General features: G+C 43.2%; 1 protein-coding gene across 3 annotated transcripts in view; it reads left to right on the top strand.

The window, feature by feature from the left end:
* The window catches only part of PCNX2 (pecanex 2), a 344,351-nt gene that overhangs the window by 25,990 nt on the left and 292,231 nt on the right, over positions 1-26,130 (top strand). For 2 of the 3 annotated variants that reach the window (XM_066383286.1, XM_066383277.1), the window contains exons 2-5: positions 15,961-16,166; positions 18,267-18,384; positions 19,084-19,120; positions 21,253-22,533. In XM_066383286.1, coding sequence (XP_066239383.1) covers positions 15,961-16,166; positions 18,267-18,384; positions 19,084-19,120; positions 21,253-22,533 — 1,642 coding nt within the window. The remainder of the gene's footprint in view (positions 1-15,960; positions 16,167-18,266; positions 18,385-19,083; positions 19,121-21,252; positions 22,534-26,130) is intronic. The other variant, XM_066383295.1, reaches the window with a different exon arrangement.

Below are 26,130 nucleotides of genomic sequence, written 5' to 3'. Positions count from 1 at the left end.
TTTATTTATTTGAGTCCTCTTTCTTTTTTTCTTTGTGAGTCTGGTTAAAGGTTCATCAATCTTGTTTACCTTTTCAAAGGACCAGCTCTTGGTTTCATTGATCCTCTGTATTGTTTTGTTAGCCTCTATGTCATTTATTTCCTCTCTGATCTTTATTATTTCCCTCCTTCTACTTCCTCCGGGCTTTACTTGCTGGTTTTTATTCTTGTTCTTTTAGATGCAGGGTTAAATTGTTTATTTGAGCTTTTTCTAGCTTCTTAAGGTATTCCTGTAATGTTATAAACTTCCCTCACAAGACTACTTTTGCTATGTCCCATACATTTTGAGTTGTGTATGTTTGTTTTCATTCGTTTCAAGGAAATTTTTTATTCCTTGATCTCGTTAATTCATTCGTTATTTAATAACATGCTATTTAGTTTTCAAGTGTTTGAGTAGTTTTCAGTTCTTCTGTTGAGGTTGATTTCTAGTTTCATGCCATTGTGATCAGAGAAAATGCTTGATACGATTTCAATCTTCTTAAATTTGTTGAGACTGCTTTTGTGCCCTAACATGTGGTCTATCCTAGAGAATGTACCATGAGCACTTGAAAAAAATGTATATTCTGCTGCTTTAGGGTGAAAGGTTCTGAAGATATCTATTAAATCCAGTTGATCAAGTGTGACCTTTAAGTCTGCTGTTTCTTAGTTAATTTTCTTTCTTGAGGATCTATCTAGTGATGTTAGTGGGGTATTGAAATCTCCTACTATTATAGTATTGCTGTTGATCTTGCCCTTTATATCCATCAAAGTCTGCTTTATATATTTAGGTGCTCCTATATTTAGGTGCATAGATATTTATAAAGGTTATATCTTCTATCTTCCTGTTGGATTGCTCCCTTTATCATTATGTAGTGACCTTCTTTATCCCTTACTATATAGCCTTTGTTTTAAAGTCTATTTTTTTATATAAGTATTGCTACCCCTGCTTTTTTTTTATTTCCATTTTACATGAAATATTTTTTTCCAACCCTTTACTTTCAGTCTATGTGTATCTTTTGTTTTGAGGTGTGTCTCTTGTAGACAGCATATGTATGGTTCCTGTTTTCTTATCCATGAAGCTACCCTATGTCTTTTGAGTGAAGCATTTAATCCATTTACATTTAAGGTTATTATTGATATGTAGTTGTTTATTGCCATTTTATTCTTTAAATCTACATTTCTCTTTTACTAGATGTTTTCCCCCCCTTTATTCTGTTTACAGCAGGTCTCTTAATAGTTCTTGTAGCATCGGTTTGGTTGTAATGAATTCTTTGAGTTTTTTTTGTTTGGGAAGCTTTTTATTTCTCCTTTAATTTTAAATAATAGCCTTGCTGGATAAAGAAGTCTTGGTTGTAGGCCCTGGCCGGTTGGCTCAGCGGTAGAGCGTCGGCCTAGCGTGCGGAGGACCCGGGTTCGATTCCCGGCCAGGGCACATAGGAGAAGCGCCCATTTGCTTCTCCACCCCTCCGCCGCGCTTTCCTCTCTGTCTCTCTCTTCCCCTCCCGCAGCCAAGGCTCCATTGGAGCAAAGATGGCCCGGGCGCTGGGCATGGCTCTGTGGCCTCTGCCTCAGGCGCTAGAGTGGCTCTGGTCGCAATATGGCGACGCCCAGGATGGGCAGAGCATCGCCCCCTGGGGGGGCAGAGCACCGCCCCTGGTGGGCGTGCCGGGTGGATCCCGGTCGGGCGCATGCGGGAGTCTGTCTGACTGTCACTCCCTGTTTCCAGCTTCAGAAAAATGAAAAAGAAAAAAAAAAAAAAAAAAAAAAAAAAAGAAGTCTTGGTTGTAGGCTATTGTTTTGCATTACTTTGAATATTTCTTGCCATTCCTTTCTGGCCTCTAATGTTTCTGTTGAGAAGTCAGATGTCATCCTTATGGGGGCTCCTTTGTAGGTAATAGACTGCTTTTCTCTTACAGCTTTTAGTATTCTTTATATCTTAATTTTTATATTTTAATTATGATGTGTCTTGGTGTTGGCCTTTTTGGGTTCATTCTTAATGGAACTCTCTGTGCTTCTTTAACTTGTCTGACTTTTTGTTCATCAATTTAGGGAAATTTTCAGCTATGATTTGATTGAACAAAGTCTCTAGCCCTTGTTTTTTCTCTTCTCCTTCATGAACCACAATGATGCGTATGTTATTTCTCTTCATGTTGTCACAGAGCTCTCTTACAGTTTCCTCAGACTTTTTGAGTCTCTTTTTTTTTTGCTGCTCAGCTTTCATTTATCTTGTCCTCTATTTCACTGATTTTATCCTCAGCTTTATCCATCCTGGTTTTAATTCCTTCCAGTGTGGTCTTTATTTCTGATATTGTATTTGTCATTTCTGACTGATTCTTTTTTATTATTTCAATTTCCTTTTTTATTCTTGCTATCTCTTTATTTAAGTGCTCTTTATGTCCATCCATTGTTGCTCTAAGATCTTTGATCATCCTAACAATTGTTATTTTAAACTCTGCATTTGGTAATTTGGTTATTTCTGACTCATTCAAGTCTTTTTGGGGGTATTTCTTTTGATTCATTTGGGTTGCATTTCTCTGCTTTCCGATTTTGTCTGTGTATAAAAAGGGTGTGGCCACAGGAGTCCGATGAGTGTGGCCTCTGTTTTCCCTAGATGTGGTCTGTCTGCAGGCCCGCCACCCCCTCTGTTGCTGGCTTGGGTGTTCGCGTATGGGCATTGCCGGCGTCGACCCACTGCAATGGTCCCTGTGGTTTCCGCCTCACCTACACAGGTGGAGCTCTGTTCATGTGCCCAGAATGCAAGCCCTGGCGGGCGGGCCTTTGCCCCGCTCCACAGGTGTGACTGACTTCACGTGTTCGGGCTGCAAGCCCTGGCTGGCCCCTTGCCTCCACTCCGCCCCTGCGGGCGGGACTGCTTTCCTGTGCTCAGCCGCAGGTCTCAGCCTGTTTTCTGACTTTCGCCTTACCCCTGCAGGTAGGGGTGCAAGTGAGACTGCTCTCACTTTCCCAGCCCACAGCCCTGGGCAGACCACTTTTGTGTGCTCCTTCCGCCGCCACAGCTCCCTCAGCCTCTTTCCCCCACTGGTCGGGACTGAGTTCACTCTGGGCCTCAGTCATAGCCGGCCCAGCTTCCACCCCCGCTGACTGGAGCGTGCTCTTGCATTCTGCTGCCGCCCACCATCTGGCAATCACTCAGCAGTGTTGGGGTGGTGTTACAGCTCAGATCTCAGCACTCAATACTGTATCCCTGACAGGCTCCCTGTTTCTAAGTCAGTGGTCCCCAACCTTTTTTGAGCCATGGACCAGTTTAATGTCAGAAAATATTTTCACAGACCGGTCTTTAGGGTGGGACAGATTAAATACACAAAATTAAATTATGCGACCAGCGTAAAAACTGTGGTATTTTAAAATATATTTGTCAAACTTACGATATTTATTGGGCTAAGTCAAAGGAGGAACGAGCATGTCCTTATTATTCAGGCTGTATTTAAATTTGTTATTCTGACCATGTTTCATGTCTGATTTCAATGTGTAATATGATAGGTTCAGGCTCGCTACCAATCATGAACCTACGACAATAAAAATAAACATGGATCCACTGTGTACTCATATGCAACTTTATTAGAAGTGTCCTCTTAACATCGCACCAACAACATAACATGAGTAACATCCTCTCTGCCTCCAAACACTTTCCAGTCACTATGGTAACATTTAAACATGCCTTAAAAATAAGATACAACACAAAAACAAATATAAAGTGCATGAAAAATACAACTCACCATTGTTATGAATATTGTTAAGTTAAGGGTTATTTATTATAATGTTTATAAGTAGCCTATCTCTCAACAACTATAACGCTAAATCAGGGGGAGCCCTGAGCTTGTTTCTCTGCAACGAGACGGTCCCATCTAGGGGTAATGGGAGACAATGACACCCAAAGTGTACTGCTTATGTCCAGTCTATTCCGTAACTTTGTTTTGGTTGCTGTCACTGCAGAAAATCCCGCTTCACACAAATAGGATGTTGGAAATGGCAACAGGGTTTTTAGTGCTTTTGTGGCGAGCTTGGGATATTCTGCCATGCCTTTAATCCAGAACACCGGCAGAGTTGTAGTCTCGAACATATTTTTAAGGCCTCCGTCATTTGCAGTCTCCAGTAGTTGAACCTCTTCTTGCATAGACGTGCTGGATTCACCTGGTTTGTTGACAAATGGATCGCGGATCCATTTCTTGACGATTCGTGAGTCTTCTGTGGTTGGGAAGTAGCGTTCAAACTCTTTTAAAAGCAAATACAGGTGATCGTGCGCCAGCTGGGGCAATGAAGGCTTGGGTTCAGTCTCTTCCAAAATTCCCGCGAATGTTTGAAACATGTCAAATATACCCCTGTTCATGCGTCGTCCCCACAAATCCAGTTTGACTAAATGCAGCTACTTTATCTGCCAACTTGAAGACAGTTGTCATTTTCCCCTGAAGTGACCGACTGAGTTCATTGAGGAGGTTAAATATGTTGCACAAGTAAGCGAGTTTTGCGACCCATTCCTCGTCACTGAAATGTGCTGCTAGTGGTGACTTTTTTTCTGAGAGAAATCTCTGCAGCGGCTCTTGTAATTCAAACACTCTGGCCAGGGACCTCCTCAGGATAACCATCTTATTTCTGTGCATAAGAGAAGGTGTCTGTGCTCCGCATTCATTTCCTCACAAAGCTGCTCGAACAGGCGCAAGTAAAGGGCATGTGCTTTGATGTGGTTAATAACTTTAATGACATCATTCAAAACACTGTTAAGTTCCAGTGGTATATTTCGACTAGCCAGCATTTCCCTGTGAATGACACAATGCGTAGACTCGCATTCAGGTGCAACCTCCTTAATCCGAGTAGTTAAACCAGACATCCTTCCGGTCATGGCAGCAGCTCCATCTGTGCATATGCCGACACAAAAAGACCATTTCAGTTTCCCTGATATATCGTCATCCAGCGATTTAAATAGTTCTGCGGCTGTGGTTTTGGTTGGCAATGATAGTGCACATAACATATCCTCATGCACATCCTCTTGATAAAGATAACGCACGTAAACGGGTAGCATTGCCTTATTGTGAATATCTGTAAATTCGTCAACCTGGAGAGCGTACCACAGTGATTTATTAATCTTTTCCAACAATTGTGATTCAATGTCCTCTGCTATTTCATTAATGCGCCGAGTGATGGTGGTAGCCGAAAGAGGCATCTGTGCTCTTTTTAACCGCAGCCTCTCCTAGAAGTTCACGACAAATGTCTTTAGTCGCTGGAAGGATCAATTCTTCACCAATGGTGAATGGCTTCCTAGCCTTAGCAATACGATTAGCCACCAAGTATGATGCTCTCAGTGCACTCGCATTTATTGATGTAGTTGCCAGCAGTAATTGTTTCTGTCTTTCTTGTTCATGCTTTTTTGTTTCGAAATACTCAGAAGGTTTGTCTTTTAAAGCAGGGTGCTTGGTCTCCAAGTGGTGAAGTAGTTTTGAAGGCTTCATTGCCTCATTACTTAGCCGTTCTCCATGGTGCATGAGAATTACTAGTTGTGAGAAATCCATACTTCAAGTAGGACTCCTGGTATTGTCTGTTAAATGAAGCCTTTTTCTTTGAGGTCGTAGATTCTTCTTCTGTCTCCTCACTGGCCCTTTTCCACTTCGCAAAAAAACTTTCGATGGAATTTTGTTTTTCACTCATTTTGCTAGTTTATGGGTTTAATTTTAGCGGCAACGTATCACGTGACCAAGACAAGCGTCAGGAGTGAGTCTTAGATGGATGTATCAGAGGGAATCTGGTCATTTTAAAAAAATAAAACATCGTTCAGACTTAAATATAAATAAAACGGAAATAATGTAAGTCATTTATTCTTTCTCTGAGGACCAGTTCCAAATGGTCCCCAGGGGTTGGGGACCACTGTTCTAAATGACTCTGCTCTGAGTATAGCAGGAGAACTTCTGTTTGGCTGGTATCCTGCTTCCCTTTGCTGGTATTGCTGGTTCCATGGGAAATATTCATTTTAGATTTGGGGGGGTGACTCAGCCCAGGGGTTAGGATTGTTGTTCCTCAAAGTGTTTCTCCCTGTGCCTCCTAGATTACTCTCTCTTCCTGCTTCTCAGGTCCTCTCATCTCTCTCCATCCCCCAGAATCCCAGTTGAGTGGTTGTGAGAGAGGTTTTCTGCACGATCCCTTTAAGAAGAATCCTGGGTCTGAGAAATCTGTCTCTTTCTTGCAAACAGTCTAGCTTGTTTCTCAGCCGAATACTGTCCATATGCTTCTTCTAGGCTCTGGGGCTGCAGGCTGGGGCCTCGTTCCTGGGGCCCAGGACCCTCCCCTCTCCGCTAAACTCACTTCCCGCCACGTGAGTCTCTCCAGGCTGCTGTTCGATCCAGGGAGCTGGGCAGCCCTCTCTGCGTTTCTGCTTCTCCTACCTGTCTCAGTGTGGCTTCTTCAATGATTCTTGGTTAAAGAGCCCTCTTAGTTTAGTCCGAAGTTGGTTTTTCCAGATGATTGTTCTTAAAATCAACTTGTAATCCACTTTGGTTCTGCGAGGTGGAAGTTGGTATGTCCGCCTACTCCATCGCCAAATTGCCGCCTATTCCATGAGCTTGATTTTCCAAAGATTCAATGCCAGTGTATGGCCAGTAGCCACGGCCATCACAGCCTCCTGGCACGTGCAGGTTCACATTTGATTCAGACAGCTGGTATTGAAACTGCAGAGCCGAGAACTGGTGGGCCATACCTTTAATTCTAGCCTCGTACCCAGCTGGCGAGTAAACACAAACACACACTGGGCTCCAAAACCCACTCATTCAGCACTCACAATGCTATTGACACATCCGTGTTTTTCTAGAATCAAAGGCCCCACTAGCCTCAGTCATCTGAGGCACCTTTTCCGCATCTCCAGTCTCATCTCTGCACAAACTGGCTTTTCCTTCAGCACCTTGCCATCTTGGCTGCTTCTTTGCAAAACGTGGCCACCTCCTACTTCCTTTCTCCTTCTTCTTAGGTAAACATTTCTATAGCATTTAACTGTTGCTTGCATTGTGTGTACATCACTCTAAAGTCAAATCATTTTCTGTCACTGTATATTTATCCTTCTTGACTTCCCTTCCCCCCTCCCCCTCTTCCTGTTGACCACTTCACTTTTATCTATGGCCATGAGTCTCAGTTTTATATCCCACCTATGTGTGAAATCATGTAGTTCTTAGCTTTTTCTGATTTATTTCTTTCACTTAGTATAATGTACTCATGGTCCATCCATGTTGTTGTAAATGAATATATCATAATTTCTAATGGTTGAGTAGTATTCCACTGTATATATCTACCACATCTTTTTTATTCAATCCCCTATCAAGGGACACTTTGGTTGTTTCCATGTCTTGGCCACTGTGGATAATGCTGCAATGAACATGGGGTACACGTGTCTTTTGCATACTAATATTTTTGAGGTTTTTTTAGTAGATACCAAGTAGAGGGATTGCTGGGTCATGTGGTAGTTCTATTCTTAATATTTTGATGAACCCCCATACTGTTTTCCATAATGGCTGAATCACTTTACATTCCCACCAGCAGTAGAGTGGGGGCCAGAGATGCTAAACATCTTATGCAATGAGAAATGTTAGACCTCCAACACCAATAAAACATCTATTGAAAAGCATTGAGTGGGTAGGACCAGAAACCCACTGGAAAACCTTTGCTAGGTTTGGCCCATGGAAGAATCAAATGAAAGACACTTGCCGTTGGATAGAAGGAAAGAAGGATTCTGAGACATTCCAACATCCAAGTTCTTATAAAAAAGCAGTCAGGGCAAGAGGAGTGATGCAAGATCTGCTGGTAGGCATGGAGATTGCACAGAGTCCCCTCTAGCTCAGCCTCCCAAGGACCCCGTCACCCTGACCTGTCAGCACTGCTCTTTGTGACTCAGACAGCACTGCAGCTTCTGCTTATTGGAGAAGCAGAATGTATAAAAATGTTTATTAATTCAACTCATTTTTGGCTTGTTCTTCCTTATAAAAAAACATTGTTACTGGCTGATTTCAATCTTTTCATGTAGTTGAATTTGAACACCATTATTTAAACATAAGACGTATTATTCATTATATTTAAATATTGAGACATGTTTGATTGACATTTTATGACACTAAACATAGTCTATGTACGTTTAAAATTTTTTTTTATTTATTGATTTTAGTGAGAGATGAAAGGAGACAGTGACAGGAACATCAAGCTGTTCCTGTAGGTGCCCTGACCAGGGAGTGAACTGACAACCTCTGTGCTTCCGGACGATGTTCTAACCAACTGAACTATCTGGCCAGGGCACATAGTCTGTTTGGTTTTGAGGGCACTTAAAAACACAGAGTCAAGGAACTTTTTGATAATGAACTCAGACCTCCTAGTCCTAAGGTAGTTGCTTTGTCAAGTCAGAAATAGTTCTAAAATTCCTTATGAAAACTGAATATATAACTAACATTTATAGAAACATGAAACATAGCATTGATCAGATATAGTTTATATTTTATAACATTCACATTATTAGATTCTCACTTTTAGTTCTAAATAACATTTTTCTATTGAGTCACATGGCATTGATATTGAATGATATTCAGACTCAGTTATCAGTACCCATTTATGACTGAGCTTATTGCATTGAAGTTGACATCTCTTTGCCTTTTATGAGCTTACTGATTGCTTCATCCTGTTTATCTCATTGTACATTAAAATGCAAATAAAATGTGAACTCTTATTGTGGCCATATGAAATTGAAAAGACAGCAGGAATCCAGAGTTATTCTTTTGTGTGTGTGTGTGACAGGGACAGAGAGACACGGAGACAGGGACAGATAGGGACAGACAGACAGGAAGGGAAAGAAATGAGAAGCATCATTCTTTGTTGTGGCACCTTAGTTGTTCATTGATTGCTTTCTCATATGTGCTTTGACTGGGGGGCTACAGCAAACCGGGTGACCCCGTAAATTATATCTAAATGATATCTGCTCAAGCCAGCAACCTTGGGCTCAAGTTGGTGAGCCTTGGTCAAACCAGGTGAGCCCGCGCTCAAGCTGGCAACCTCGGGATTTCAAACCTGGGTCCTCTGCGTCCCAGTCCAATGCTCTATCCACTGCACCATGGCCTGGTCAGGCCAGATTTCTTGATTATACTAAGCATTTATTAACTGAGCTATTCACTCAATATTCTTTATGAGGAGAGGAGAGAGGGTTGGATAATTTTAGGTGCTAGCTTTCTAAGTAGTTTTCAAACCATTTAGGCCCGCGAAGATTCTCAATTTAATGACCCCTGTCAAAATCCCTGTAGCCTATCCTGACAACTCAAACATTTTCCTTCCATGTCTCTGTCCAGTATTTCCCTTGTGAAAGGTGCACACAGAGAAAGAGCTCAAAGAAACTAGAGAAGATCTAATAAGAAATAAACAGCAGACCCAAAGGAAGTCCAGGAGCAGGCTCAGAGATAGCATGTTCTCCTTTTTGTTCATCTTACTTTTCAAGAAGAAGTGCCAGTTGGGCTATCCTTTGTGAACCAGTCAAATTTCTTGATTGCTCTAGCCTCATGGTTTTCAAACACATTTGCAAGGCTAGACTGTTGTAAAGGGCGTTGCTCTGAGGGTTCCTCCCGCTTTGTCATGCTCTGTAGTGTTCAGCATGTGTTCTCACAGGGCTGCCTCCAAGAGTCCTTGACCTATATTTCCAGGACTCAGACTACTGCTGTGCCCATTCCAGTTCTCAGTAGATAGCCAGTGTTCTAGATTTTCTGGGAAAATACTAAATTTGTTTATCTCTAAAGGAAAGTAATGAAATATATAATGAACTATTATCCAGGGTCTGAAGACTTATAAATTCTTTTACATGTGTAAATGCAGGGAGGTGCTTGTATTTCTCCCATCTTGTGGCCTGATTTGGTGTATAGACCTGTTTCCAACCCCCCCCCCCCAAACAAGGAATTTCAGTTTGCTTAGATAGGAAACAAGAGTCCTACTTGCATGAAGTCATTGGGACTCATACCTTAACACATAAATACTCAATACTTACCATTGAATGTGTGGTTGGAGAATGTATGGCTGGATGGACAAAGTTCATCTCTCCTAATTTGACTAAATGCATGAACAAAATGGGATCACTCTTACCTCTGAAAGAGGTAATACAACTCAGAGTGTGCCATCTGCAGCCCTGTCTTTTTGGAATAACCTACAATCTCCTGACAGTCATGGAACTGGTTAGGCTTCCAGAAATGTGAACTGGGAGGTTCCACAACCTGTGTCTGTCCCAGGCAGCATGAATTCCCACTTTGGACAGTTCCTCTCAGCCAGAGGGAACTCTGATGTACAGCAGAACCTTGGCAGTCTTGATGGCTATACAAGTGTCAAAAGCCAGTGTGAGCCTGACCTGTGGTGGCGCAGTGGATAAAATGTCAACCTGGAAACGCTGAGGTTGCCGGTTCAAACCCTGGACTTGCCTGGCCAAGGCACATATGGGAGTTGATGCTTCCTGCTCCTCCCCACTTCTCTCTCTCTCTCCCCCCTCTCTATAATGAATAAATAAAATCTTAAAAAAAAAAAAAGGTAAGAAGATAATAATTAAAAAAAAAAAAAAAAGCCAGTGTGAGAGTTATGTGTGACTGATTAATTAAATATTTATTAGGCTATGTGCTGAGTAAAAACGTTTTCTAAATTACTTGAAGCTTAATGTTTAAGTGGGAAATTTCAACTTAACTTTAACCATATTGATGAAAGAGTTTTACATTGTCTTGATTTCTCTATCAGTATATTGACTATCACTGAACATTTTCTTCATGTTCCTAGATATCTTATAATAGCTTTGTACTGATGTCCTCAGAGGTGACTGAGGCTTGTTTGTGGCTCAGAACATGACCACACAGGTGACTTGCTTTTTCATAGTTCTTTTATTTTTAACTTCTTCGACACTATTTAAGCTATTAATCAGTCACACATAACTCTCACACTGGCTTTTGACACTTGTATAGCCATCAAGACTGCAAGGTTCTGCTGTACATCAGAGTTCCCTCTGGCTGAGAGGAACTGTCACTAATAGTGTCTTATTATATTGTGCTTACCTCTATTCAGTCCTCATTCCCCCTCTGGTTTATGCTGTGGGCCAGGAAACCAAATTTATTAAGCTTATTATGAGCCATGTAAGTGAATTATGCCTAGATCAAGAGCACAAAGCTTCCAGCTGACACTCTGAGAGGCTCCCCTTCCAGTCAGGTGCATAAACTATGTGTAGACTTGATGGACCAATAAATAGCACCTCTGTTTTCTGAGCCATGTGATAGAGACAAGGAGTCAGTAGGTGGAGTTCAAATATCATCTTTATTGCAAATAAAGCTATTAGTTAAGAATGGGACTTATATTTTCAGGTAGGTGGACTTCTTAATGGTGAACCCAAGTTAGGAAACGTGACCCACTTGGTTAGCTGTGAGGCAGGCCTTGAGCCACTCTGACTTGGGGCCTGAGTCTGGAGACCTTGCAACATGGAGATGCTCCCTAGACAAACAATCCTTGGTCCAGCCTGGCTCCTGGGAGGGAAAGGCAAGGCATGCCCAGTTTCTGGACCTCAGAACACCTGTCACATTGGTGAGGAAGGAGTGAGAAGCACGGAGACGCCAGCCATGTAGGGAGAATAATCCTATCCGTGAAGCTGAGGAGGGGAGGGATTGTCTTCCTCTTTAACAGTGTTGTTTTTTTGATTCCCAGAGGCCATGTAAAAAATGTTTTCTGAGTTCTTTTTTTCTCTATCGAAGTGGCTAGGTAGGTGACTTCCAGGCAAGAGGCAACGTGTGGACTTGTCAACTCTCTTCTATGACTCACTTAAAGCTTCAGCTGCTTCATCTGCAAAATGAAAACAGTCATTTCCAGAAGTCTTTTTTAAAACTGGCTCGTGAAAGTAGATTGATAAAGTATCTTTATGAAATATACATCAGGTTGAAACCCCAGTAGTGTCCTTCCTCATGTCTGTGAAACCCGCAGAGTGGCTTGTTCTCACTGGGACACAAGTGTTAATTAATTATAGTGAGTCCTCACTCAGACTATTGATCTCCCAGCTACTCAGGAGATGAAAAGTAATAACCCATCAGCCTAAAGTTGAAGACCAGGGTGGTGTAAAATGGTGCAGCCAGTATGGAAAACCGTATGGTGGTTCTTCAAACAATTAAACAGAATTACCGTAGGATCCAGCAGTTCCACATGAGAGTATGTATCCCAAAAGAAAAAAAAAATTGAAGGCAAGGTCTTGAAGAGCTATCTGTAAACCCATATTCATAGTAGCATTGTTCACAGTGACCAAAGGCAAAGGGTGAAATCTACCCAAATGTCTACTGACAGATGAATGGATACACAAGAGCGGTACATACATGCAGTGCAATGTTGCTCAGTCTCATAAAGAAGGGAGCTGCTGACACATGCTACACTACGGATGAAGCTTGGGAACATTATTACAAGTGAAATGATCCAGTCACAAAATGACATACTGTACAGTCCGCACTTATGTGCGGTGTCTAGAGGAGTCAGGCTCGTAGAGATGGAAAGTAGACTAGTGATTGCTGGGTGGGAGGAATGAAGAGTTAATGTTTAATGAGGGCAGAGTTTCCGTTTAGGAAATGAAAACTTCTGGAGATGGATGGTGGTCTCGGTTGGAAACCTGTATGAATGTACCTAATGCCACTGCACTGAACAATTAGAAATGGTTAAGATGGTAAATTTCACATTATACATATTTTGCCACAATGTAAAGCTAAAAACCAAAGAATGGTGACTGAGAGAACGAGAGCTATGGGCACGGGAGGGTGAGGGGTCTCTTGGGGAGGACACCCAATGGCCTGCGTGTTCACACAGACGGATACTTCTATACGGCACCAAATCCTGCGAAATTCAGCTTATGAGAAATACATATGACTGTATTTGTAATGCTGAGTTGGACAAAGCATATTGTTTTTTCATGAAATTTTGTTAGATAAAGTTTGGTCAGATGAGTTGTTACATTAGTAGTTATCTGTGTAATGGGTCTGGGGACAACATCTAGCTTTTCCTTGGCCAAGGAAATAATTCTGAAAATTGTTGCCTTCCTTTGTTAATTAGAATGTGTTTAAGATAATGAATTCATAGAAATAAGGTAAAGTTATCATTTTCCTTAGAGCAAGAAAACCTCTATTCAAAATCTGAATATTATACCTTATATTAGGGGGAGGGGAAATCTGTGATATAAATTAAAAACATTTAAAACTGCTGATTTGTGACACATTTCTTCCTAAACCCTTCTTCCCTTCCTGCATCCACACTAATAAGGAGAGAAAATCTGAGAAGCTGAAGATCTTTTGTTGACTGAGAATAATGATATCAGCAGAAAATGACCTTGCAAATAATTTTTGGTGATGTCTTTGACAGTGGGAATTGGAAATCTGAGCAGAGCTTAATTACATAGCTAGAAGAGGGGATATTGGGAGGATGCTAGGTTCTGTGTGGAATGTCTACGGAAGGAGAAAGTTTGTGTGTGTGTGTGTGTGTGTGTGTGTGTGTGTGTGTGTGTGTGTGTATGTGTGTGTGACAGAGACAGAGACAGAGAGGAACAGATAGGGACAGATAGACAGGAAGGGAGATGAGAAGCATCAATTCTTCAATGTGGCACCTTAGTTGTTCATTGATTGCTTTCTCATATGTGCCTTGACAGGGGGCTACAGCAAACTGAGTAACCCCTTGCTCAAGCTAGTGACCTTGAGCTCAAGCTGGTGAGCCTTGCTCAAACCAGATGAGCTTGCGCTGAAGGCAGCAACCTCGGGGTTTCAAACCTGGGTCCTCTGCATCCCAGTGCGATGCTCTATCCACTGCACCACTGCCTGTTCAGGCAGACGGGGAAGGTTTTTAAAGGAATTATTAGAGCAGGGAATTTGGGGAGGAATTAATTGGCATTTGTAAGTGTGTTGTAAAACCTCCCTTTCCTTAGATATGTTTTGTAAAATCTCTGTCTCTCACTATGGCCTAGTGAAATGTGTGGGCTTTCGGGGACGTGGTGAAGTGTCAAGAGCTTTTTCATAGAGGAGGAGATAATGGCCTCTTCTCACCAGGGCCAACTAGATACTTATCCTCACATTAACATCATGTTCTAGCTTCTTTCCTTCTCAATTTCAACATCACCAAGCCCATGCTGGAGTCCAGTTTGAGGATAAATGGAAAAGATTGTAACAAGTTAGTGTTTTTCCAGATGAATCCTCCCAGAATTCATTCATAATTCATATATAATATTTTCTTTCTCACCCTTTTCCATAACAGTCTCATCCAAATGCCTTCGATTTTCTCTGTTTCTAATTCATCTCTAATCTAATTGGAATGGAAGCCTTCCCATGGAAATGGAGCCCCAGCATTAATTCGGTTAAGCAGTGCTAACTGTCACAGCAGGCATAGCCCCAGATGTCAGTGGTCAGATGAGTAGAGGGTTAGTTCTCACTCCTAGTGTATGTGTGTCCCAGATCATGAGGCCCTGTTCCACAGTCACCCAGGGACCCAGGCTGGAAGAAGCTCTGTATTCTTATAGAGGGAAAATGTGGAAAACATGCCTTGTGAGATTAGCAACTAATGAGAAGAGAGGAATGGAGAAGGCACCTTGCTCCTGACTGTCTAGGCTTAGAAGTGACACAGCCACTTCTGCTCATAGTTCTATTGGCCAAAAGTAGTCACATGGCCCCAGCCTGCTACAGGGAGGATGGGAAATGTAGGGAAGCACATGGAATATTTAGTGAGCGCTAACCCTCTCTGCTACCCCTGCTAAGTGGAGGACTTGAAGCCAAGTTTCATTATAATTCAAACAGGTTTTTGTTTTTTGTTTTTTTTTGTATTTTTCTGAAGCTGGAAACGGGGAGAGACAGTCAGACAGACTCCCTCCCGCGTGCACCCGACCGGGATCCACCTGGCACACGCACCAGGGGCAACACTCTGCCCACCAGTGGGCAATGCTCTGCCCCTCCGGGGCGTCGCTCTGCCTCGACCAGAGCCACTCTAGCGCCTGGGGCAGAGGCCAAGGAGCCATCCCCAGCGCCCGGGCCATCTTTGCTCCAATGGAGCCTTGGCTGCGGGAGGGGAAGAGAGAGACAGAGAGGAAGGAGGGGGGGTGGAGAAGCAAATGGGCGCTTCTCCTATGTGCCCTGGTCGGGAATCGAACCCGGGTCCCCCGCACGCCAGGCCGACGCTCTACCACTGAGCCAGCCAGCCAGGGCCTCAAACAGGTTTTGAATATGAATTTTATATGATGGAGTGCTAGTTTATTCTCATGGACATTTCCATGCACAGTTATGTTTCCCCAGTTTGCAAAACTGTTTACCTGTACCCCAGCTCGGGGACTCCTGTTAGCATTGGCTTGGTGGCAGTGACCTTGTGTTGACAATGTTGAGATCCTTTGTCACGGATAGAAATGTCCCTTTTCCTTTTAGAAGCAGCCCAGCCTTTTGTGGCTCCTTGCCCGTATCACACCCCTCTGGGAACTCAGGGCCCCAGTCCGATTGTGCTAACCCAGAGGGCGACCAGGGAGGGAAGGAAGGAGAAAGGAAGCTGTCCTTTCTCTTCCTCTTTCCTCGGTTCTCCACGGGGCTTTTGTGTTTTGATGAGGGGAACAGCATCTTAAGCCTTTCGCTGGCCCTTAAGACCAGGTGCACAGATAGGCCATGGACACGGGCTACTAGAAATGGAGAGGCTTGCTATAATATGTTGGTTGGCTCTGGGGTCCTGCCTACTAGTCAGGTGCTGGTCATCAATGCTGGTCACCAGAACCAGAGAAACAAGAAAGACTAAAAAAAAAAAAAAAAGACAAAAAGATAACTCTTCCCCCTACAACAAGAACAGTTATAAAAGTGGTCATTTGAAGTCTTGCCCAATTTATGCTCAATCAGTAGTCCAAAAATGCTTTCAGATTTAAAGCAAAGATAATCATATATGCAACTGATTTTTTTCCTTCTCTCTTCTCTAGGTTTTCCCTCCAAATGCCATCAGTGTATTTTTTTACTGCAGTTCAGTGACTGTCTTCTTTACAATAATCAAATTGGTCAGCTACCGCCTGCACCTCATGTTTGATAAAGGAGAAGTCGTTCAGCAGAGGCCCTCCGGGAAGAAAGAGAAGCCAAGTAAAGCCAAGGAGGCCAACAGTGAACACATAACTAACCATAAAACCCCAAGGTGACAATTCTCATTTGTACATCAGCTTATAATTTTACTTTTCTTTTTTTTTTTTTTTTTTTGCATTTTTCTGAAGCTGGAAACAGGGAGAGACAGTCAGACAGACTCCCGCATGCGCCCGACCGGGATCTACCCGGCACACCCACCAGGGGGCGACGCTCTGCCCACCAGGGGGTGATGCTCTGCCCATCCTGGGCTTCGCCATGTTGCGACCAGAGCCACTCTAGCTCCTGAGGCAGAGGCCACAGAGCCATCCCCAGCGCCCGGGCCATCTTTGCTCCAATGGAGCCTTGGCTGCAGGAGGGGAAGAGAGAGACAGAGAGGAAGGCGCGGCAGAGGGGTGGAGAAGCAAATGGGCGCTTCTCCTATGTGCCCTGGCCGGGAATCGAACCCGGGTCCTCCGCACGCTAGGCCGACGCTCTACCGCTGAGCCAACCGGCCAGGGCACATCAGCTCATAATTTAATTTTTATTTTAATTAAAAAGTTTGTTCTCATTTATTGATTGTTTATGAAAATGTGTCAGTACAGGCAGATATAAATATGTAAATATATAAATTTGTAAGCATACGCTTATGAATAAAATTGACATTGGTAGTAAAGATGGTTTAAGTGACTATTAACATGGTCTTAACAATGGAATACTACTTGGTCATAAAAAAGAAGGGAAGCTTACCCTTTCTGACAGCACAGACGGACCTGGAGAGCATTATGCTAAGTGCAATAAGCCACTCAGAGGAAGACAAGTACCGTATGACTTCACTCATATATAGAATCTAATGAACAAAATGAACTCACAAAATAGAGACAGTCTCATATATAGAAAACAGGCTGTCAGCTGTTAGGGATGGGGACTGATGGAGGACAGTGGAGAGGTTGAGCAGAAAAAGGAAAAAAAGAGACCAAAACCCATGACCAGGGACAACAGTGTGGTGAGTGCTGAGGAGAGGGCAGGAGGGAGGTGGAGGAGGGCGCAGAGAGAATAAACGGTGACGGGTCAAGTCTGGCCTTGAACACACAATGCAGTGCCCAGAGATGTAGAATTGTGCACCTGAAACCTGAGTGATTTTGTTAACTGGTGTCACCCCAGTAAATAGGAAGAAAAACTAGAAAACAAAACAAAACATGAGCTTAAACCATGCTCTGAAATCCTTTTTCATTACGCTTAGCCAGAAAAATGTTTTACTTTAGTATTTTTATCTTTTCCTATTAATGCCTATGCATGCCAGAGTATTTTATAAAAGAATACTTGTGCCTGACCTGTGGTGGCCCAGTGGATAAAGCGTCGACCTGGAAATGCTGAGGTCGCCGGTTCGAAACCCTGGGCTTGCCTGGTCAAGACACATATGGGAGTTGATGCTTCCAGCTCCTCCCCCTTCTCTCTCTCTGTCTCTCCTCTCTCTCTCTCTCCCCCCCCCTCTCTCTCTCCCTCTCCTCTCTAAAAAATTGAATAAATAAAAAATAAATAAAAATTTTTTAAAAAAAGAATACTTGTGGTTGTTAATATAAAAGTGAGGAATTGCATAGAACTGAAACGTTAAGAGTAATCCTCGTGAAAGTAAGCATCACTGCCACTGTTCTTGCCCTTTTTTCTGATTGTAGCTTAAGGAACACATCTTGGCTCTGCCAGTTAGCTCAGTGGATTGAGTGTCGGCCCAGCGTGCAGACATCCCTCCCTGGTTTGATTCCTGGTCAAGGCACACTTGAGAAGCAACCATCTGCTTCTGTTCCCCTCTTCCTCCCCATCCCTCTCCCCTTTCTCTCTCTCTTCCTCACTCACAGCCAGTGGATTGGTTGGTTCGAATATTGCCCTCAGGCACTGTAGATAACCTTGTTGATTCAAGCATTGACCCCAGAGGGGAGTTGTGGGGTGGGCCCTGGTCTGAGCACATGCCTGTCTGTCTCCCCTCCTTGCACTTAAAAAAAAAAATACACCATGTCTTATTTTAAAGTAATGTTTATTACTCTGTATTAAAAACATAATTTGCATTCAATGATTATGACAAAATAGAATCTAGGGAGAAAACTATTTGAAGACTAATACTGAAAGTCATAATTATAACTGCTAATGTCACTACTCTGTGTTTCTCCGGTTGAACTAGCATTCCCAGGCAGATTAACAATGGCAAGAAGGGAGAGACCGGTCAGAACCGCCCTCCGCTTCCCCTGCACTGCTCCAGGGAGCAGAGCATCAGCTCTTGCCACTCCTCTGGGCTTTTGGTGAGTGACAGTCTTCCTGTTTCTTTCTCCTCCTGTTGCTGGGGTGTGGATCCCACCAAGAATGGGAGTGTGCAGTGCAATTATAGTTTCCACGCACAGTAGTGGCAAATACTGGCCCCTGTGCTTGTGCAATATCATGTCACCATGAGGAACTGACCTGTGGGTGGGTGTGTGTGGGGGGGTGTTTGGACCTTACGGTAAACCCAGGTTGTGTGTTGGAAGTACTCACCCTGCCTGGCCTGCCACTGTGGCTGGAAGAACCCATTGCAGGCACCTCCCTGTCCCTTCTTGTCATTCATCTAAATCACTGTATTTGCAGTGCTGTCCCCTGGAGTCAACTCTGCCTCGCCACATGAAACCACCCTTGTCTCATGGAAAGTCAATAAATCCCCTTTATTCTAGATTAATTATTTTGGGCTGTCGTCACTGTAGTATAAAGTAGCACATCATTCCCTGTTCTTTTTAGTTGCTTAGTTACCAAACTCCTCGTGTCCCAGTACAGTGGTCTTAGTTGGATGTCTGTACTTAAATGTGTGTTTGTGTATTTGTTTTTGCTGCCCATATTGTTAGAGGCATAAGCAGGGAGAGGACACTGTTGTCTCTTTGCCATGTGTCACCTAGAGAAGCGGTGGCCACTGACTGTCCAGAAGTGGGCAGGGCGCTGAGTCAGGTGCTGATTCTGCTCTTTCATTTATTCAGGAGCTGCCGGTACAGGAAACAGTGGAAGATCTCGAAGGTAAAGTGTTTGCCACCATCGCTTAATATTTTATCACCGCATTATCCTCAGCAAGGAGAAAAATGATTCTATAAAACAGAATCCCAGTGAAATAAATGCAAGTAAAAACTGCACCTAAGACTGAATAGTTATATTTTAACTTCATTTCTGTTATTCTTAATTTTGATTCTTTCTCATCAGATCTGTATATCATGTCTACATTCTGATTATGACATTTTATTGGTCATATTTCATTGTCCATTTTCCAGTCTGCTCCTCCTCATTTCATACAGCTCAGAATAGTCGATGTAAAATAGAATAAATTTGTCACTGACATATGGACTTGAAAATGACAGAGGAAATTAATTGTAGCACATTCTGTATTTCTGCTTTTCTTTCTAGTTACAGATTTTGTTTCCAAGAACTTCCCTGTAATGCCCCCAAATATTTTTTTTACCTCTTTACTAAGATTTCATTGTATTGTCTTCTGATGACCTTCAGAAGACTCAGAAAAGAACATTTGGAGGCCCAACTTAACCCCTTCCTGGATCTATAATTCAATTTTTTTCTAGTACTACTGCAGAAAGAAATTAATGCTCAATTAAATTTGGAAAATAGTGTAAAATTTTATATTCTGGAAAATAACTAAAATTAGCACCATGGCCCTGAGAAACCTAAAATGAAGCTTCTTTTCTTATCACTTGGATGAATTCCACAGATAATAATTTGTAAAGGATTATCCAGATTCTTCTTTCTTTATTACAACTACTGAAATGAAATGCACATCCGTTAGGTTTCAAGTATTTTTGTTACACAGTTTCCTAGCAGCAGGGACTGCAGCAGGTGGGGCAGGGTCTCTCAGTTCTTTCCACCACAGTGGCCAGAAGTGGAGGACAGAGGATGTGAGTGCGTGCCCTGCCTACTCCTGGCCCCACCTCCTGGGCCCTGGGTCATAGGCTGAATTGGCAACAGCAAGGGTTAATTTTAAAAATAAATTGTATCTTATTTTTTTTCATTTTTTCCCCATAGTATTCCCATTTGTTTTGATAATAAGGCAATACTTTATGTTACTTTAATAGTTGTATTATTTATTTTTCTCCAGTATTTGAGGAAGAGAAGTTGCTTATCCCATTTTTCCTATAGCTTTGCAGACACTCAGACCCCCAGAGAATGCGCTTTATGGTAAAGTAAAGGAAAATCTGAAGGCATTGATTGACCGAATGAGCATAGGCTGGAGAAGAGGGATAACTAAAAGATGAGCCCAAGGTTTCAAGCCTAAGAGGCTTGGGAATGGTAGGGTCAGTCACAGGCACAGGGAGCCAGGAGAAGGACAGACTGAAACACATGAATCACATCGGAAGTGCGAGGTTATTACTGTCCTCGGGTCAAGGTGCCAACAATCCCATTGCCAGTCCTCAGGGTAGTGCTTCTCTTTTCCATCCTTAGAGATCCCCATGGCAACCTTAAGAGGTTGGAATAATTATCTCCATTTTACAGATAAGGAGGTTGAGGCTAGGGCAGTTCTCAACTGACGAGTTTTGTTCCCCTGGGGACATTTGACAGTGTCCAGAGGCATTTTTCATTGTCATGCCTGAGGGCAGAGCTGCTGTGGGCATCCAGTTGGTACAGGAATGCTACTAAACATCCTACAATGCACAGGACACCGCCGCAGGAGTGGACTCCCTGCTCCAGAATGTCAAAAGCACCACAGTTGAGAAATTGTGGTTTAGAAGGATTCAGTAACTTGCCCAAAGTAATGTAGCTACTAAATAGCAAAGCCTGGACTGTTCTGACTGCAATACCCAAATATGTTGTTTAAACCAGTGTGTTTCAACCACCAGTCTGGGAACTGGTGTGAAATTTCTGGCAGAATTTGACCAGTAATTGAAAAACACCGATTTAAACCATATGTCTGCATCCTAAGGCCACAAAACAGGAAGAGCTGATACAACAAAAACTATAAGTCTGAATCATTATTTTGAATAGAGAGATTTCATGCACACTTTCACAGTGGAGGTGCTGTTTTTCAAATAAGCATCCAATCACCTTGGTGGCTGGTGCTGTTTTTGGTTTGTTTACTAGGTCTTGGTCTGGGGTTTGGGCCACTTTTCATCCATATCCAATGCTCATAAAGTTGCTGTTGTTGATGTCAGGTGTTGCTCTGGCAGAAGACCAACCTGTAGCACCAGGTACACCTGGTGGCCAAACAGAGAGCTCACCAGCTTCTAAAGGGTACGTGCCAGAAACCACAGCCATGTCCACAATTCCATTGAAACCAGCTGAAGTTGAAAACCATGGTGAAGGGAAGGGAAGAGGAAACAAGGGACAGCCCCCTTTCCGCCACAGGTCCGAGGGCGGCTTGGTGGATAAAGGTGCCTTGAAGAAGTTGTCACCCCTGTCTTTGTCTCAGTATGACTTACTGGAAGGAGATGTTTCTTTCCAGCCTTGGGGGAGTGAGTATTCAGTCCTGATTCCAGAGCATGGGAATTACGCCCAGGGCTCCATAAGGGAACAGTTGCAAAGCAGGTCACCTCAGGACAGCCTGAGCAATAGCTGTCCTCAGTGTAACACTGTTGTCACCAAACCTGAACAGGAGCCAGAGGATGCCTCCTGGTCGGTGAACCCACCCTTGAACTGGCAAGTGAACTACTCAGACAGTGAGGTACCCGTTACTCTTATTGATAATTCTCAGCCCAGAGACCCGCTGAGTCTGCATGAGCCCATTAAAATTGTCATCACCATGAGCAGTGCCCCTAACTTCATGACAGACTTGGAAAGCTCACTCCACCTGAAGGTGATTGGTACCAAGAGAACCGGTTTCAAGTCCAATGCTGAGCCATCTCTCCCAGGGTTGGCCAGTCCTCCCAACATGGAGCAGATAAGAATTCCTGTCATCACCCTTGATCTGTCTGAGGATGGGGACAAAGCCATTACATGTCCCGAAGGCAGGGGGAATCAGAGGACCTCAGAGAGATTGATGGTGGAGGCATCATCCACTCAGTGTTCTGGCTATGAGTCTGGGGATGGGGGAAATGCCACAAAGGACCACAGTCCTTCCCTGGGAGACTGCTGTGAAACAGCCCCTCCACCAACACCCACTGTGGCCTCCAAGTCTGAGCCGGGAAAGGAGGGCCAGGCCACCCTGGACCCATCATCTTGTAAAACCAGCCATGAGAAGAGACATGTCCGGGTCCTTAGCATGGATGGTGGGACAGATGTCTTAAGCAAAAGTTCCACAGAAGTTGTTACCGATAAAGAGAAAACAATACCAACTTCCAAATCTGACCTCGAGGCGAAGGAAGGACAAACACCAAACGAGTCCAACTTCCTGGAGTTTGTCTCCCTGTTAGAGTCCATCAATACTTCCAAGGCGGTGCCACCCAGCCAAAGGCATGGCCCCGCAGAGCCGGACAAAGAGACCGGGCTTGTCAGAGGTGAGAGTCACACCAGTCCTGTCCTGATGGTACAGGGAAGCATCTCTTCATTATTTGCCTTCTGTGATTTGATTTTGCAAATAGTGGGATCACTGTTGGGTGCTTGTTTGCTGCTTGGCATGTCACTGATACTTGCTGACGGTGCCAATCCTGACTTACATGATGAGCATATATTAAAATTGGTTTACTCCCCTAGGAAACTTAAGGCATAGAAATGGATGCTTGCCTTCCCTAGAAGGTGAGGTTATTTCTTGACAAGGAAATAAGCAGTTATGTTTTACCACAGTGACGAGGACTCACAACAGATGTCTGTGTGTAGAGAACAGGCACATTTTGGGCAAGCTGATCATGAAGTGAATTTCTGTTGAATTCCATTATAAAATCCCCAATGCAGAATCCCTAATTATTCCCTGTTGTGAACATAATAACAAACACACAGCTCTTAGTTTATGCCAAGCACTGCCCTAAGCACTTGATGTATGTGAACAGGCTGACCGTACATTGTAGTTTGCCTAAGAGGGTCCTCATTTATTTACTCTAGTTTTCCAAACCTAATTATTAATTGTGCTGCCTTTCACTCTCTGAAGTTCCCATATTGAACAATAAATTATACAGTTACTCTCATACTGACTCATTTACCCCTCATTTAACCTTATGTTATGAGTACAATTATCATTCCTTTTTTTGCAGTTCAGATATTTTCACCAACTTTCCAACTTAGTCTAGTAAGTACCAGAACTGAGCTTGGATCCCAGGCAGTCTTGCTCCACAGTTCATGCTCATAAAAGATAAACTACGCTTCCAGTGTGAATAGACAATTCATTTATTTTCAGTTTACATGACCCCTTGCTGAAGCCAGCAACCTTAGACTTCAAGACAGTGAACTTTGGCCCTGGCTGGTTGGCTCAGTGGTAGAACTTTGTCCCAGTGTGTGGAAGTCCTGGCTTCGATTCCTGGCCAGGGCACACAGGAGAAGTGCCCATCTGCTTCTCCACCCCTCCCCTTCTTCTTTCTCTCTATCTCTCTCTTCCCCTCCGGCAGCCAAGGCTCCATTGGAGCAAAGTTGTTCCTGGTGCAGAGGATGGCTTCATGGCCTCTGGCTCAGGTGCTAGAATGACTCCAGTTACAATGGAGCAACACCCCAGATGGGCAGAGCATCACCCCCTAGTGGGCATGCTGGGTGGATCCTGGTTGGGTACATGTGGGAGTCTGTCTCTGCCTCCCTGCTTCTCACTTCAGAAAAACACACACATACACATACACACAAAGACAGTGAACTTTGGGCTCAAACTGGCAACTATTGGATCATTTTGATGATCCCACGCTCACGCCGGCCACCCCACACTCAAGCTGCCAGCCTCGGGGTTTTAAACCTGGGACCTCAGCGTCCCAGGTTGACGCTCTTCTACTGTGCCACCACTGGTCAGGCATAGGGAGAGTTTTTACACAAAATCTTTTCACTTTACATATCCATGTTTCTGTGATTTTTGAGTATTGTATATCATTTCTGCATGTGTCGCTGATGAGATAGTGTCCATTTTTAGGGTCGTGTCCTAAAGTCTGTGATTGCACAAGGCAGCTATTTTCTTTCCTGTGGATTGTAACATCTTAGTGTCAATACTGTCCCTCAGCTACTGGCTGTGTTTTGCTCGATGGGACAGCCAAGAGACCCCTCTGGCTCCAAGTTGGCAGCTCCCAGCAATTTACTCTTGTACTTTTGTCTTTCCCAGGCTCTGCCAAAAGGATTGCATGCTTGCTGATTGGTTCACTCTTGCTTTAAAATTCATTAAGTTTGAATATTTAAATTATGTAAAGGGAGGGTGTTCTCTATTTTACATTGTGTATTTAAGATTTTGCATAAAAGTAATATCAGGAGAGTCCATTCACTTTTTAACAGACATAGCAGTACAAGACAGCTTTGGTTACTTTGACATAAAAATCTTTCTGAGATAAGATTTGGGTGTTCATTGTCTACATAATATAAAGTTTCATCCATCTAGACCACCACTGTCCAACAGAGCTTCCTACAATGATGGAAATATCCCATATACTCTATCTGCTACAGTAGCCACTAGCCACATGTGTCTATTAAATACTGAAAATGGAGCTTGGTCACTGACTTTTTAATTTTATGAAATTACTGAATTTTAATTCATTTAGATAGCCACATGTGGCTGCTGGCTACTACATTAGATAGCACTGGTCTAGGTGACATGTCTTCCTGGGAAGCTATTGGCACGGGGGATGGCACCGGCCTAGGGACCCCAGCAGCTCAAGGCTGGATTTTGGTTTGGCAGTACCAGCTGAATGAGGTGGACCACCTACCAAATCCATCTGAGTCACAGTTTCTTCAGTAAAACAGGAATAATAATATGTTACAGATTCACTGTGAGAATTCAGTTAGGAAAATAGGTGAAAAGTCAGGCTACCTGATCAATTTCAGCATTTTATTCTGATTTTCCCCTCAGACCATATGTGAGGTTTTATTTGGTTTGTTTATTAAGTTTCTCCTGTTCTTAAAATTTTCAGGTGGTCACATTCAATCAGAACACTGTCAAAATAGAAATCTATGGGCCCTGGCCAGTGGCTCAGTAGGTAGAGTGTTGGCCTGGTGTGTGGACCACCGGGGTTCGATTCCCAATCAGGGCACACAGAAGTGACCATCTGCTTCTCCACCCTTCTCCCTTATCTCTCTCTTCCCCTCCCTCAGTGGCTTGATTGGTTGGAGCGTGGCCCTGGGCACTGAGGATAACTCTGTTGGAGGGCATCAGCCTCAAGTGCTAAAAATAGCTCAGTACTCAAGCATTGGCCCCAGGTGGGGATGCCAGGTGGATCCTGGTTGGGGTGCATGTGGAAGTCTGCCTCACTATCTCTCCTCCTCTCACCTAAATCAAAATGGATCTAGGCAGCATGCACAGAGGTATATGTATGGGTGCTATGAGGTTTTCTATGGAAAGAAGCAGGCCTGGTTGTCAGGAATCACAGGTACCGTAGAAAGAGAGGAGTTGGAGTGAATTATGTGCCTCTTTTATGCAAGGGCAGAGGTTTTTATTGAAAGATGAAAGAGAGGAACAATGAGTCTCTAGTTCTTGGAAGGCAGTTAGTGGTAAAAGTGCAAATTAGATGATTTTCCAGTGATACCTTTGTGACTGTTAACATCTGCTTGCTCCATTGACACTAAGTAATAATTTGTTATTTATTTTAATCTAAAAACCCAATTTCAAGTGTATTTGTAAAACAACACAGCAGTATTTAGGGACAGTAACAGCCTAGGGGATATACCCTAACCTTTCTCCTGCTTGGTAGTGAAATGATGCTTGAGATTGGATGTGAGACTGGGAAGAGACATCTCAGTTCTCTTTACTATGCTCCTCCTTTTTCTCTACTGTACTTTTATTTCTAACAGGTCACCTCACAGGGTTTGGGGGTGATCTTCAGGACTTGGAGATGTTCTAAACTTCAAGGCTATGGGAAAATAGAAACTTATCAAAATGCTTTAAAATCATATTTTGGTCTTTTTTTATTTAGAAAATTAAATTTAATAGGGTGATATCGATCAATAAGAGTACATAATTTTCAAGTAAATATCTCTATAGC

Source organism: Saccopteryx leptura, chromosome 1 (genome assembly GCF_036850995.1).
Source record: "Saccopteryx leptura isolate mSacLep1 chromosome 1, mSacLep1_pri_phased_curated, whole genome shotgun sequence".
Classification (NCBI taxonomy): Eukaryota; Metazoa; Chordata; class Mammalia; order Chiroptera; family Emballonuridae; genus Saccopteryx; species Saccopteryx leptura.
The sequence above is the reverse complement of the archived record's forward strand: the minus strand, read 5'-3'. Positions and strand labels throughout refer to the sequence as shown.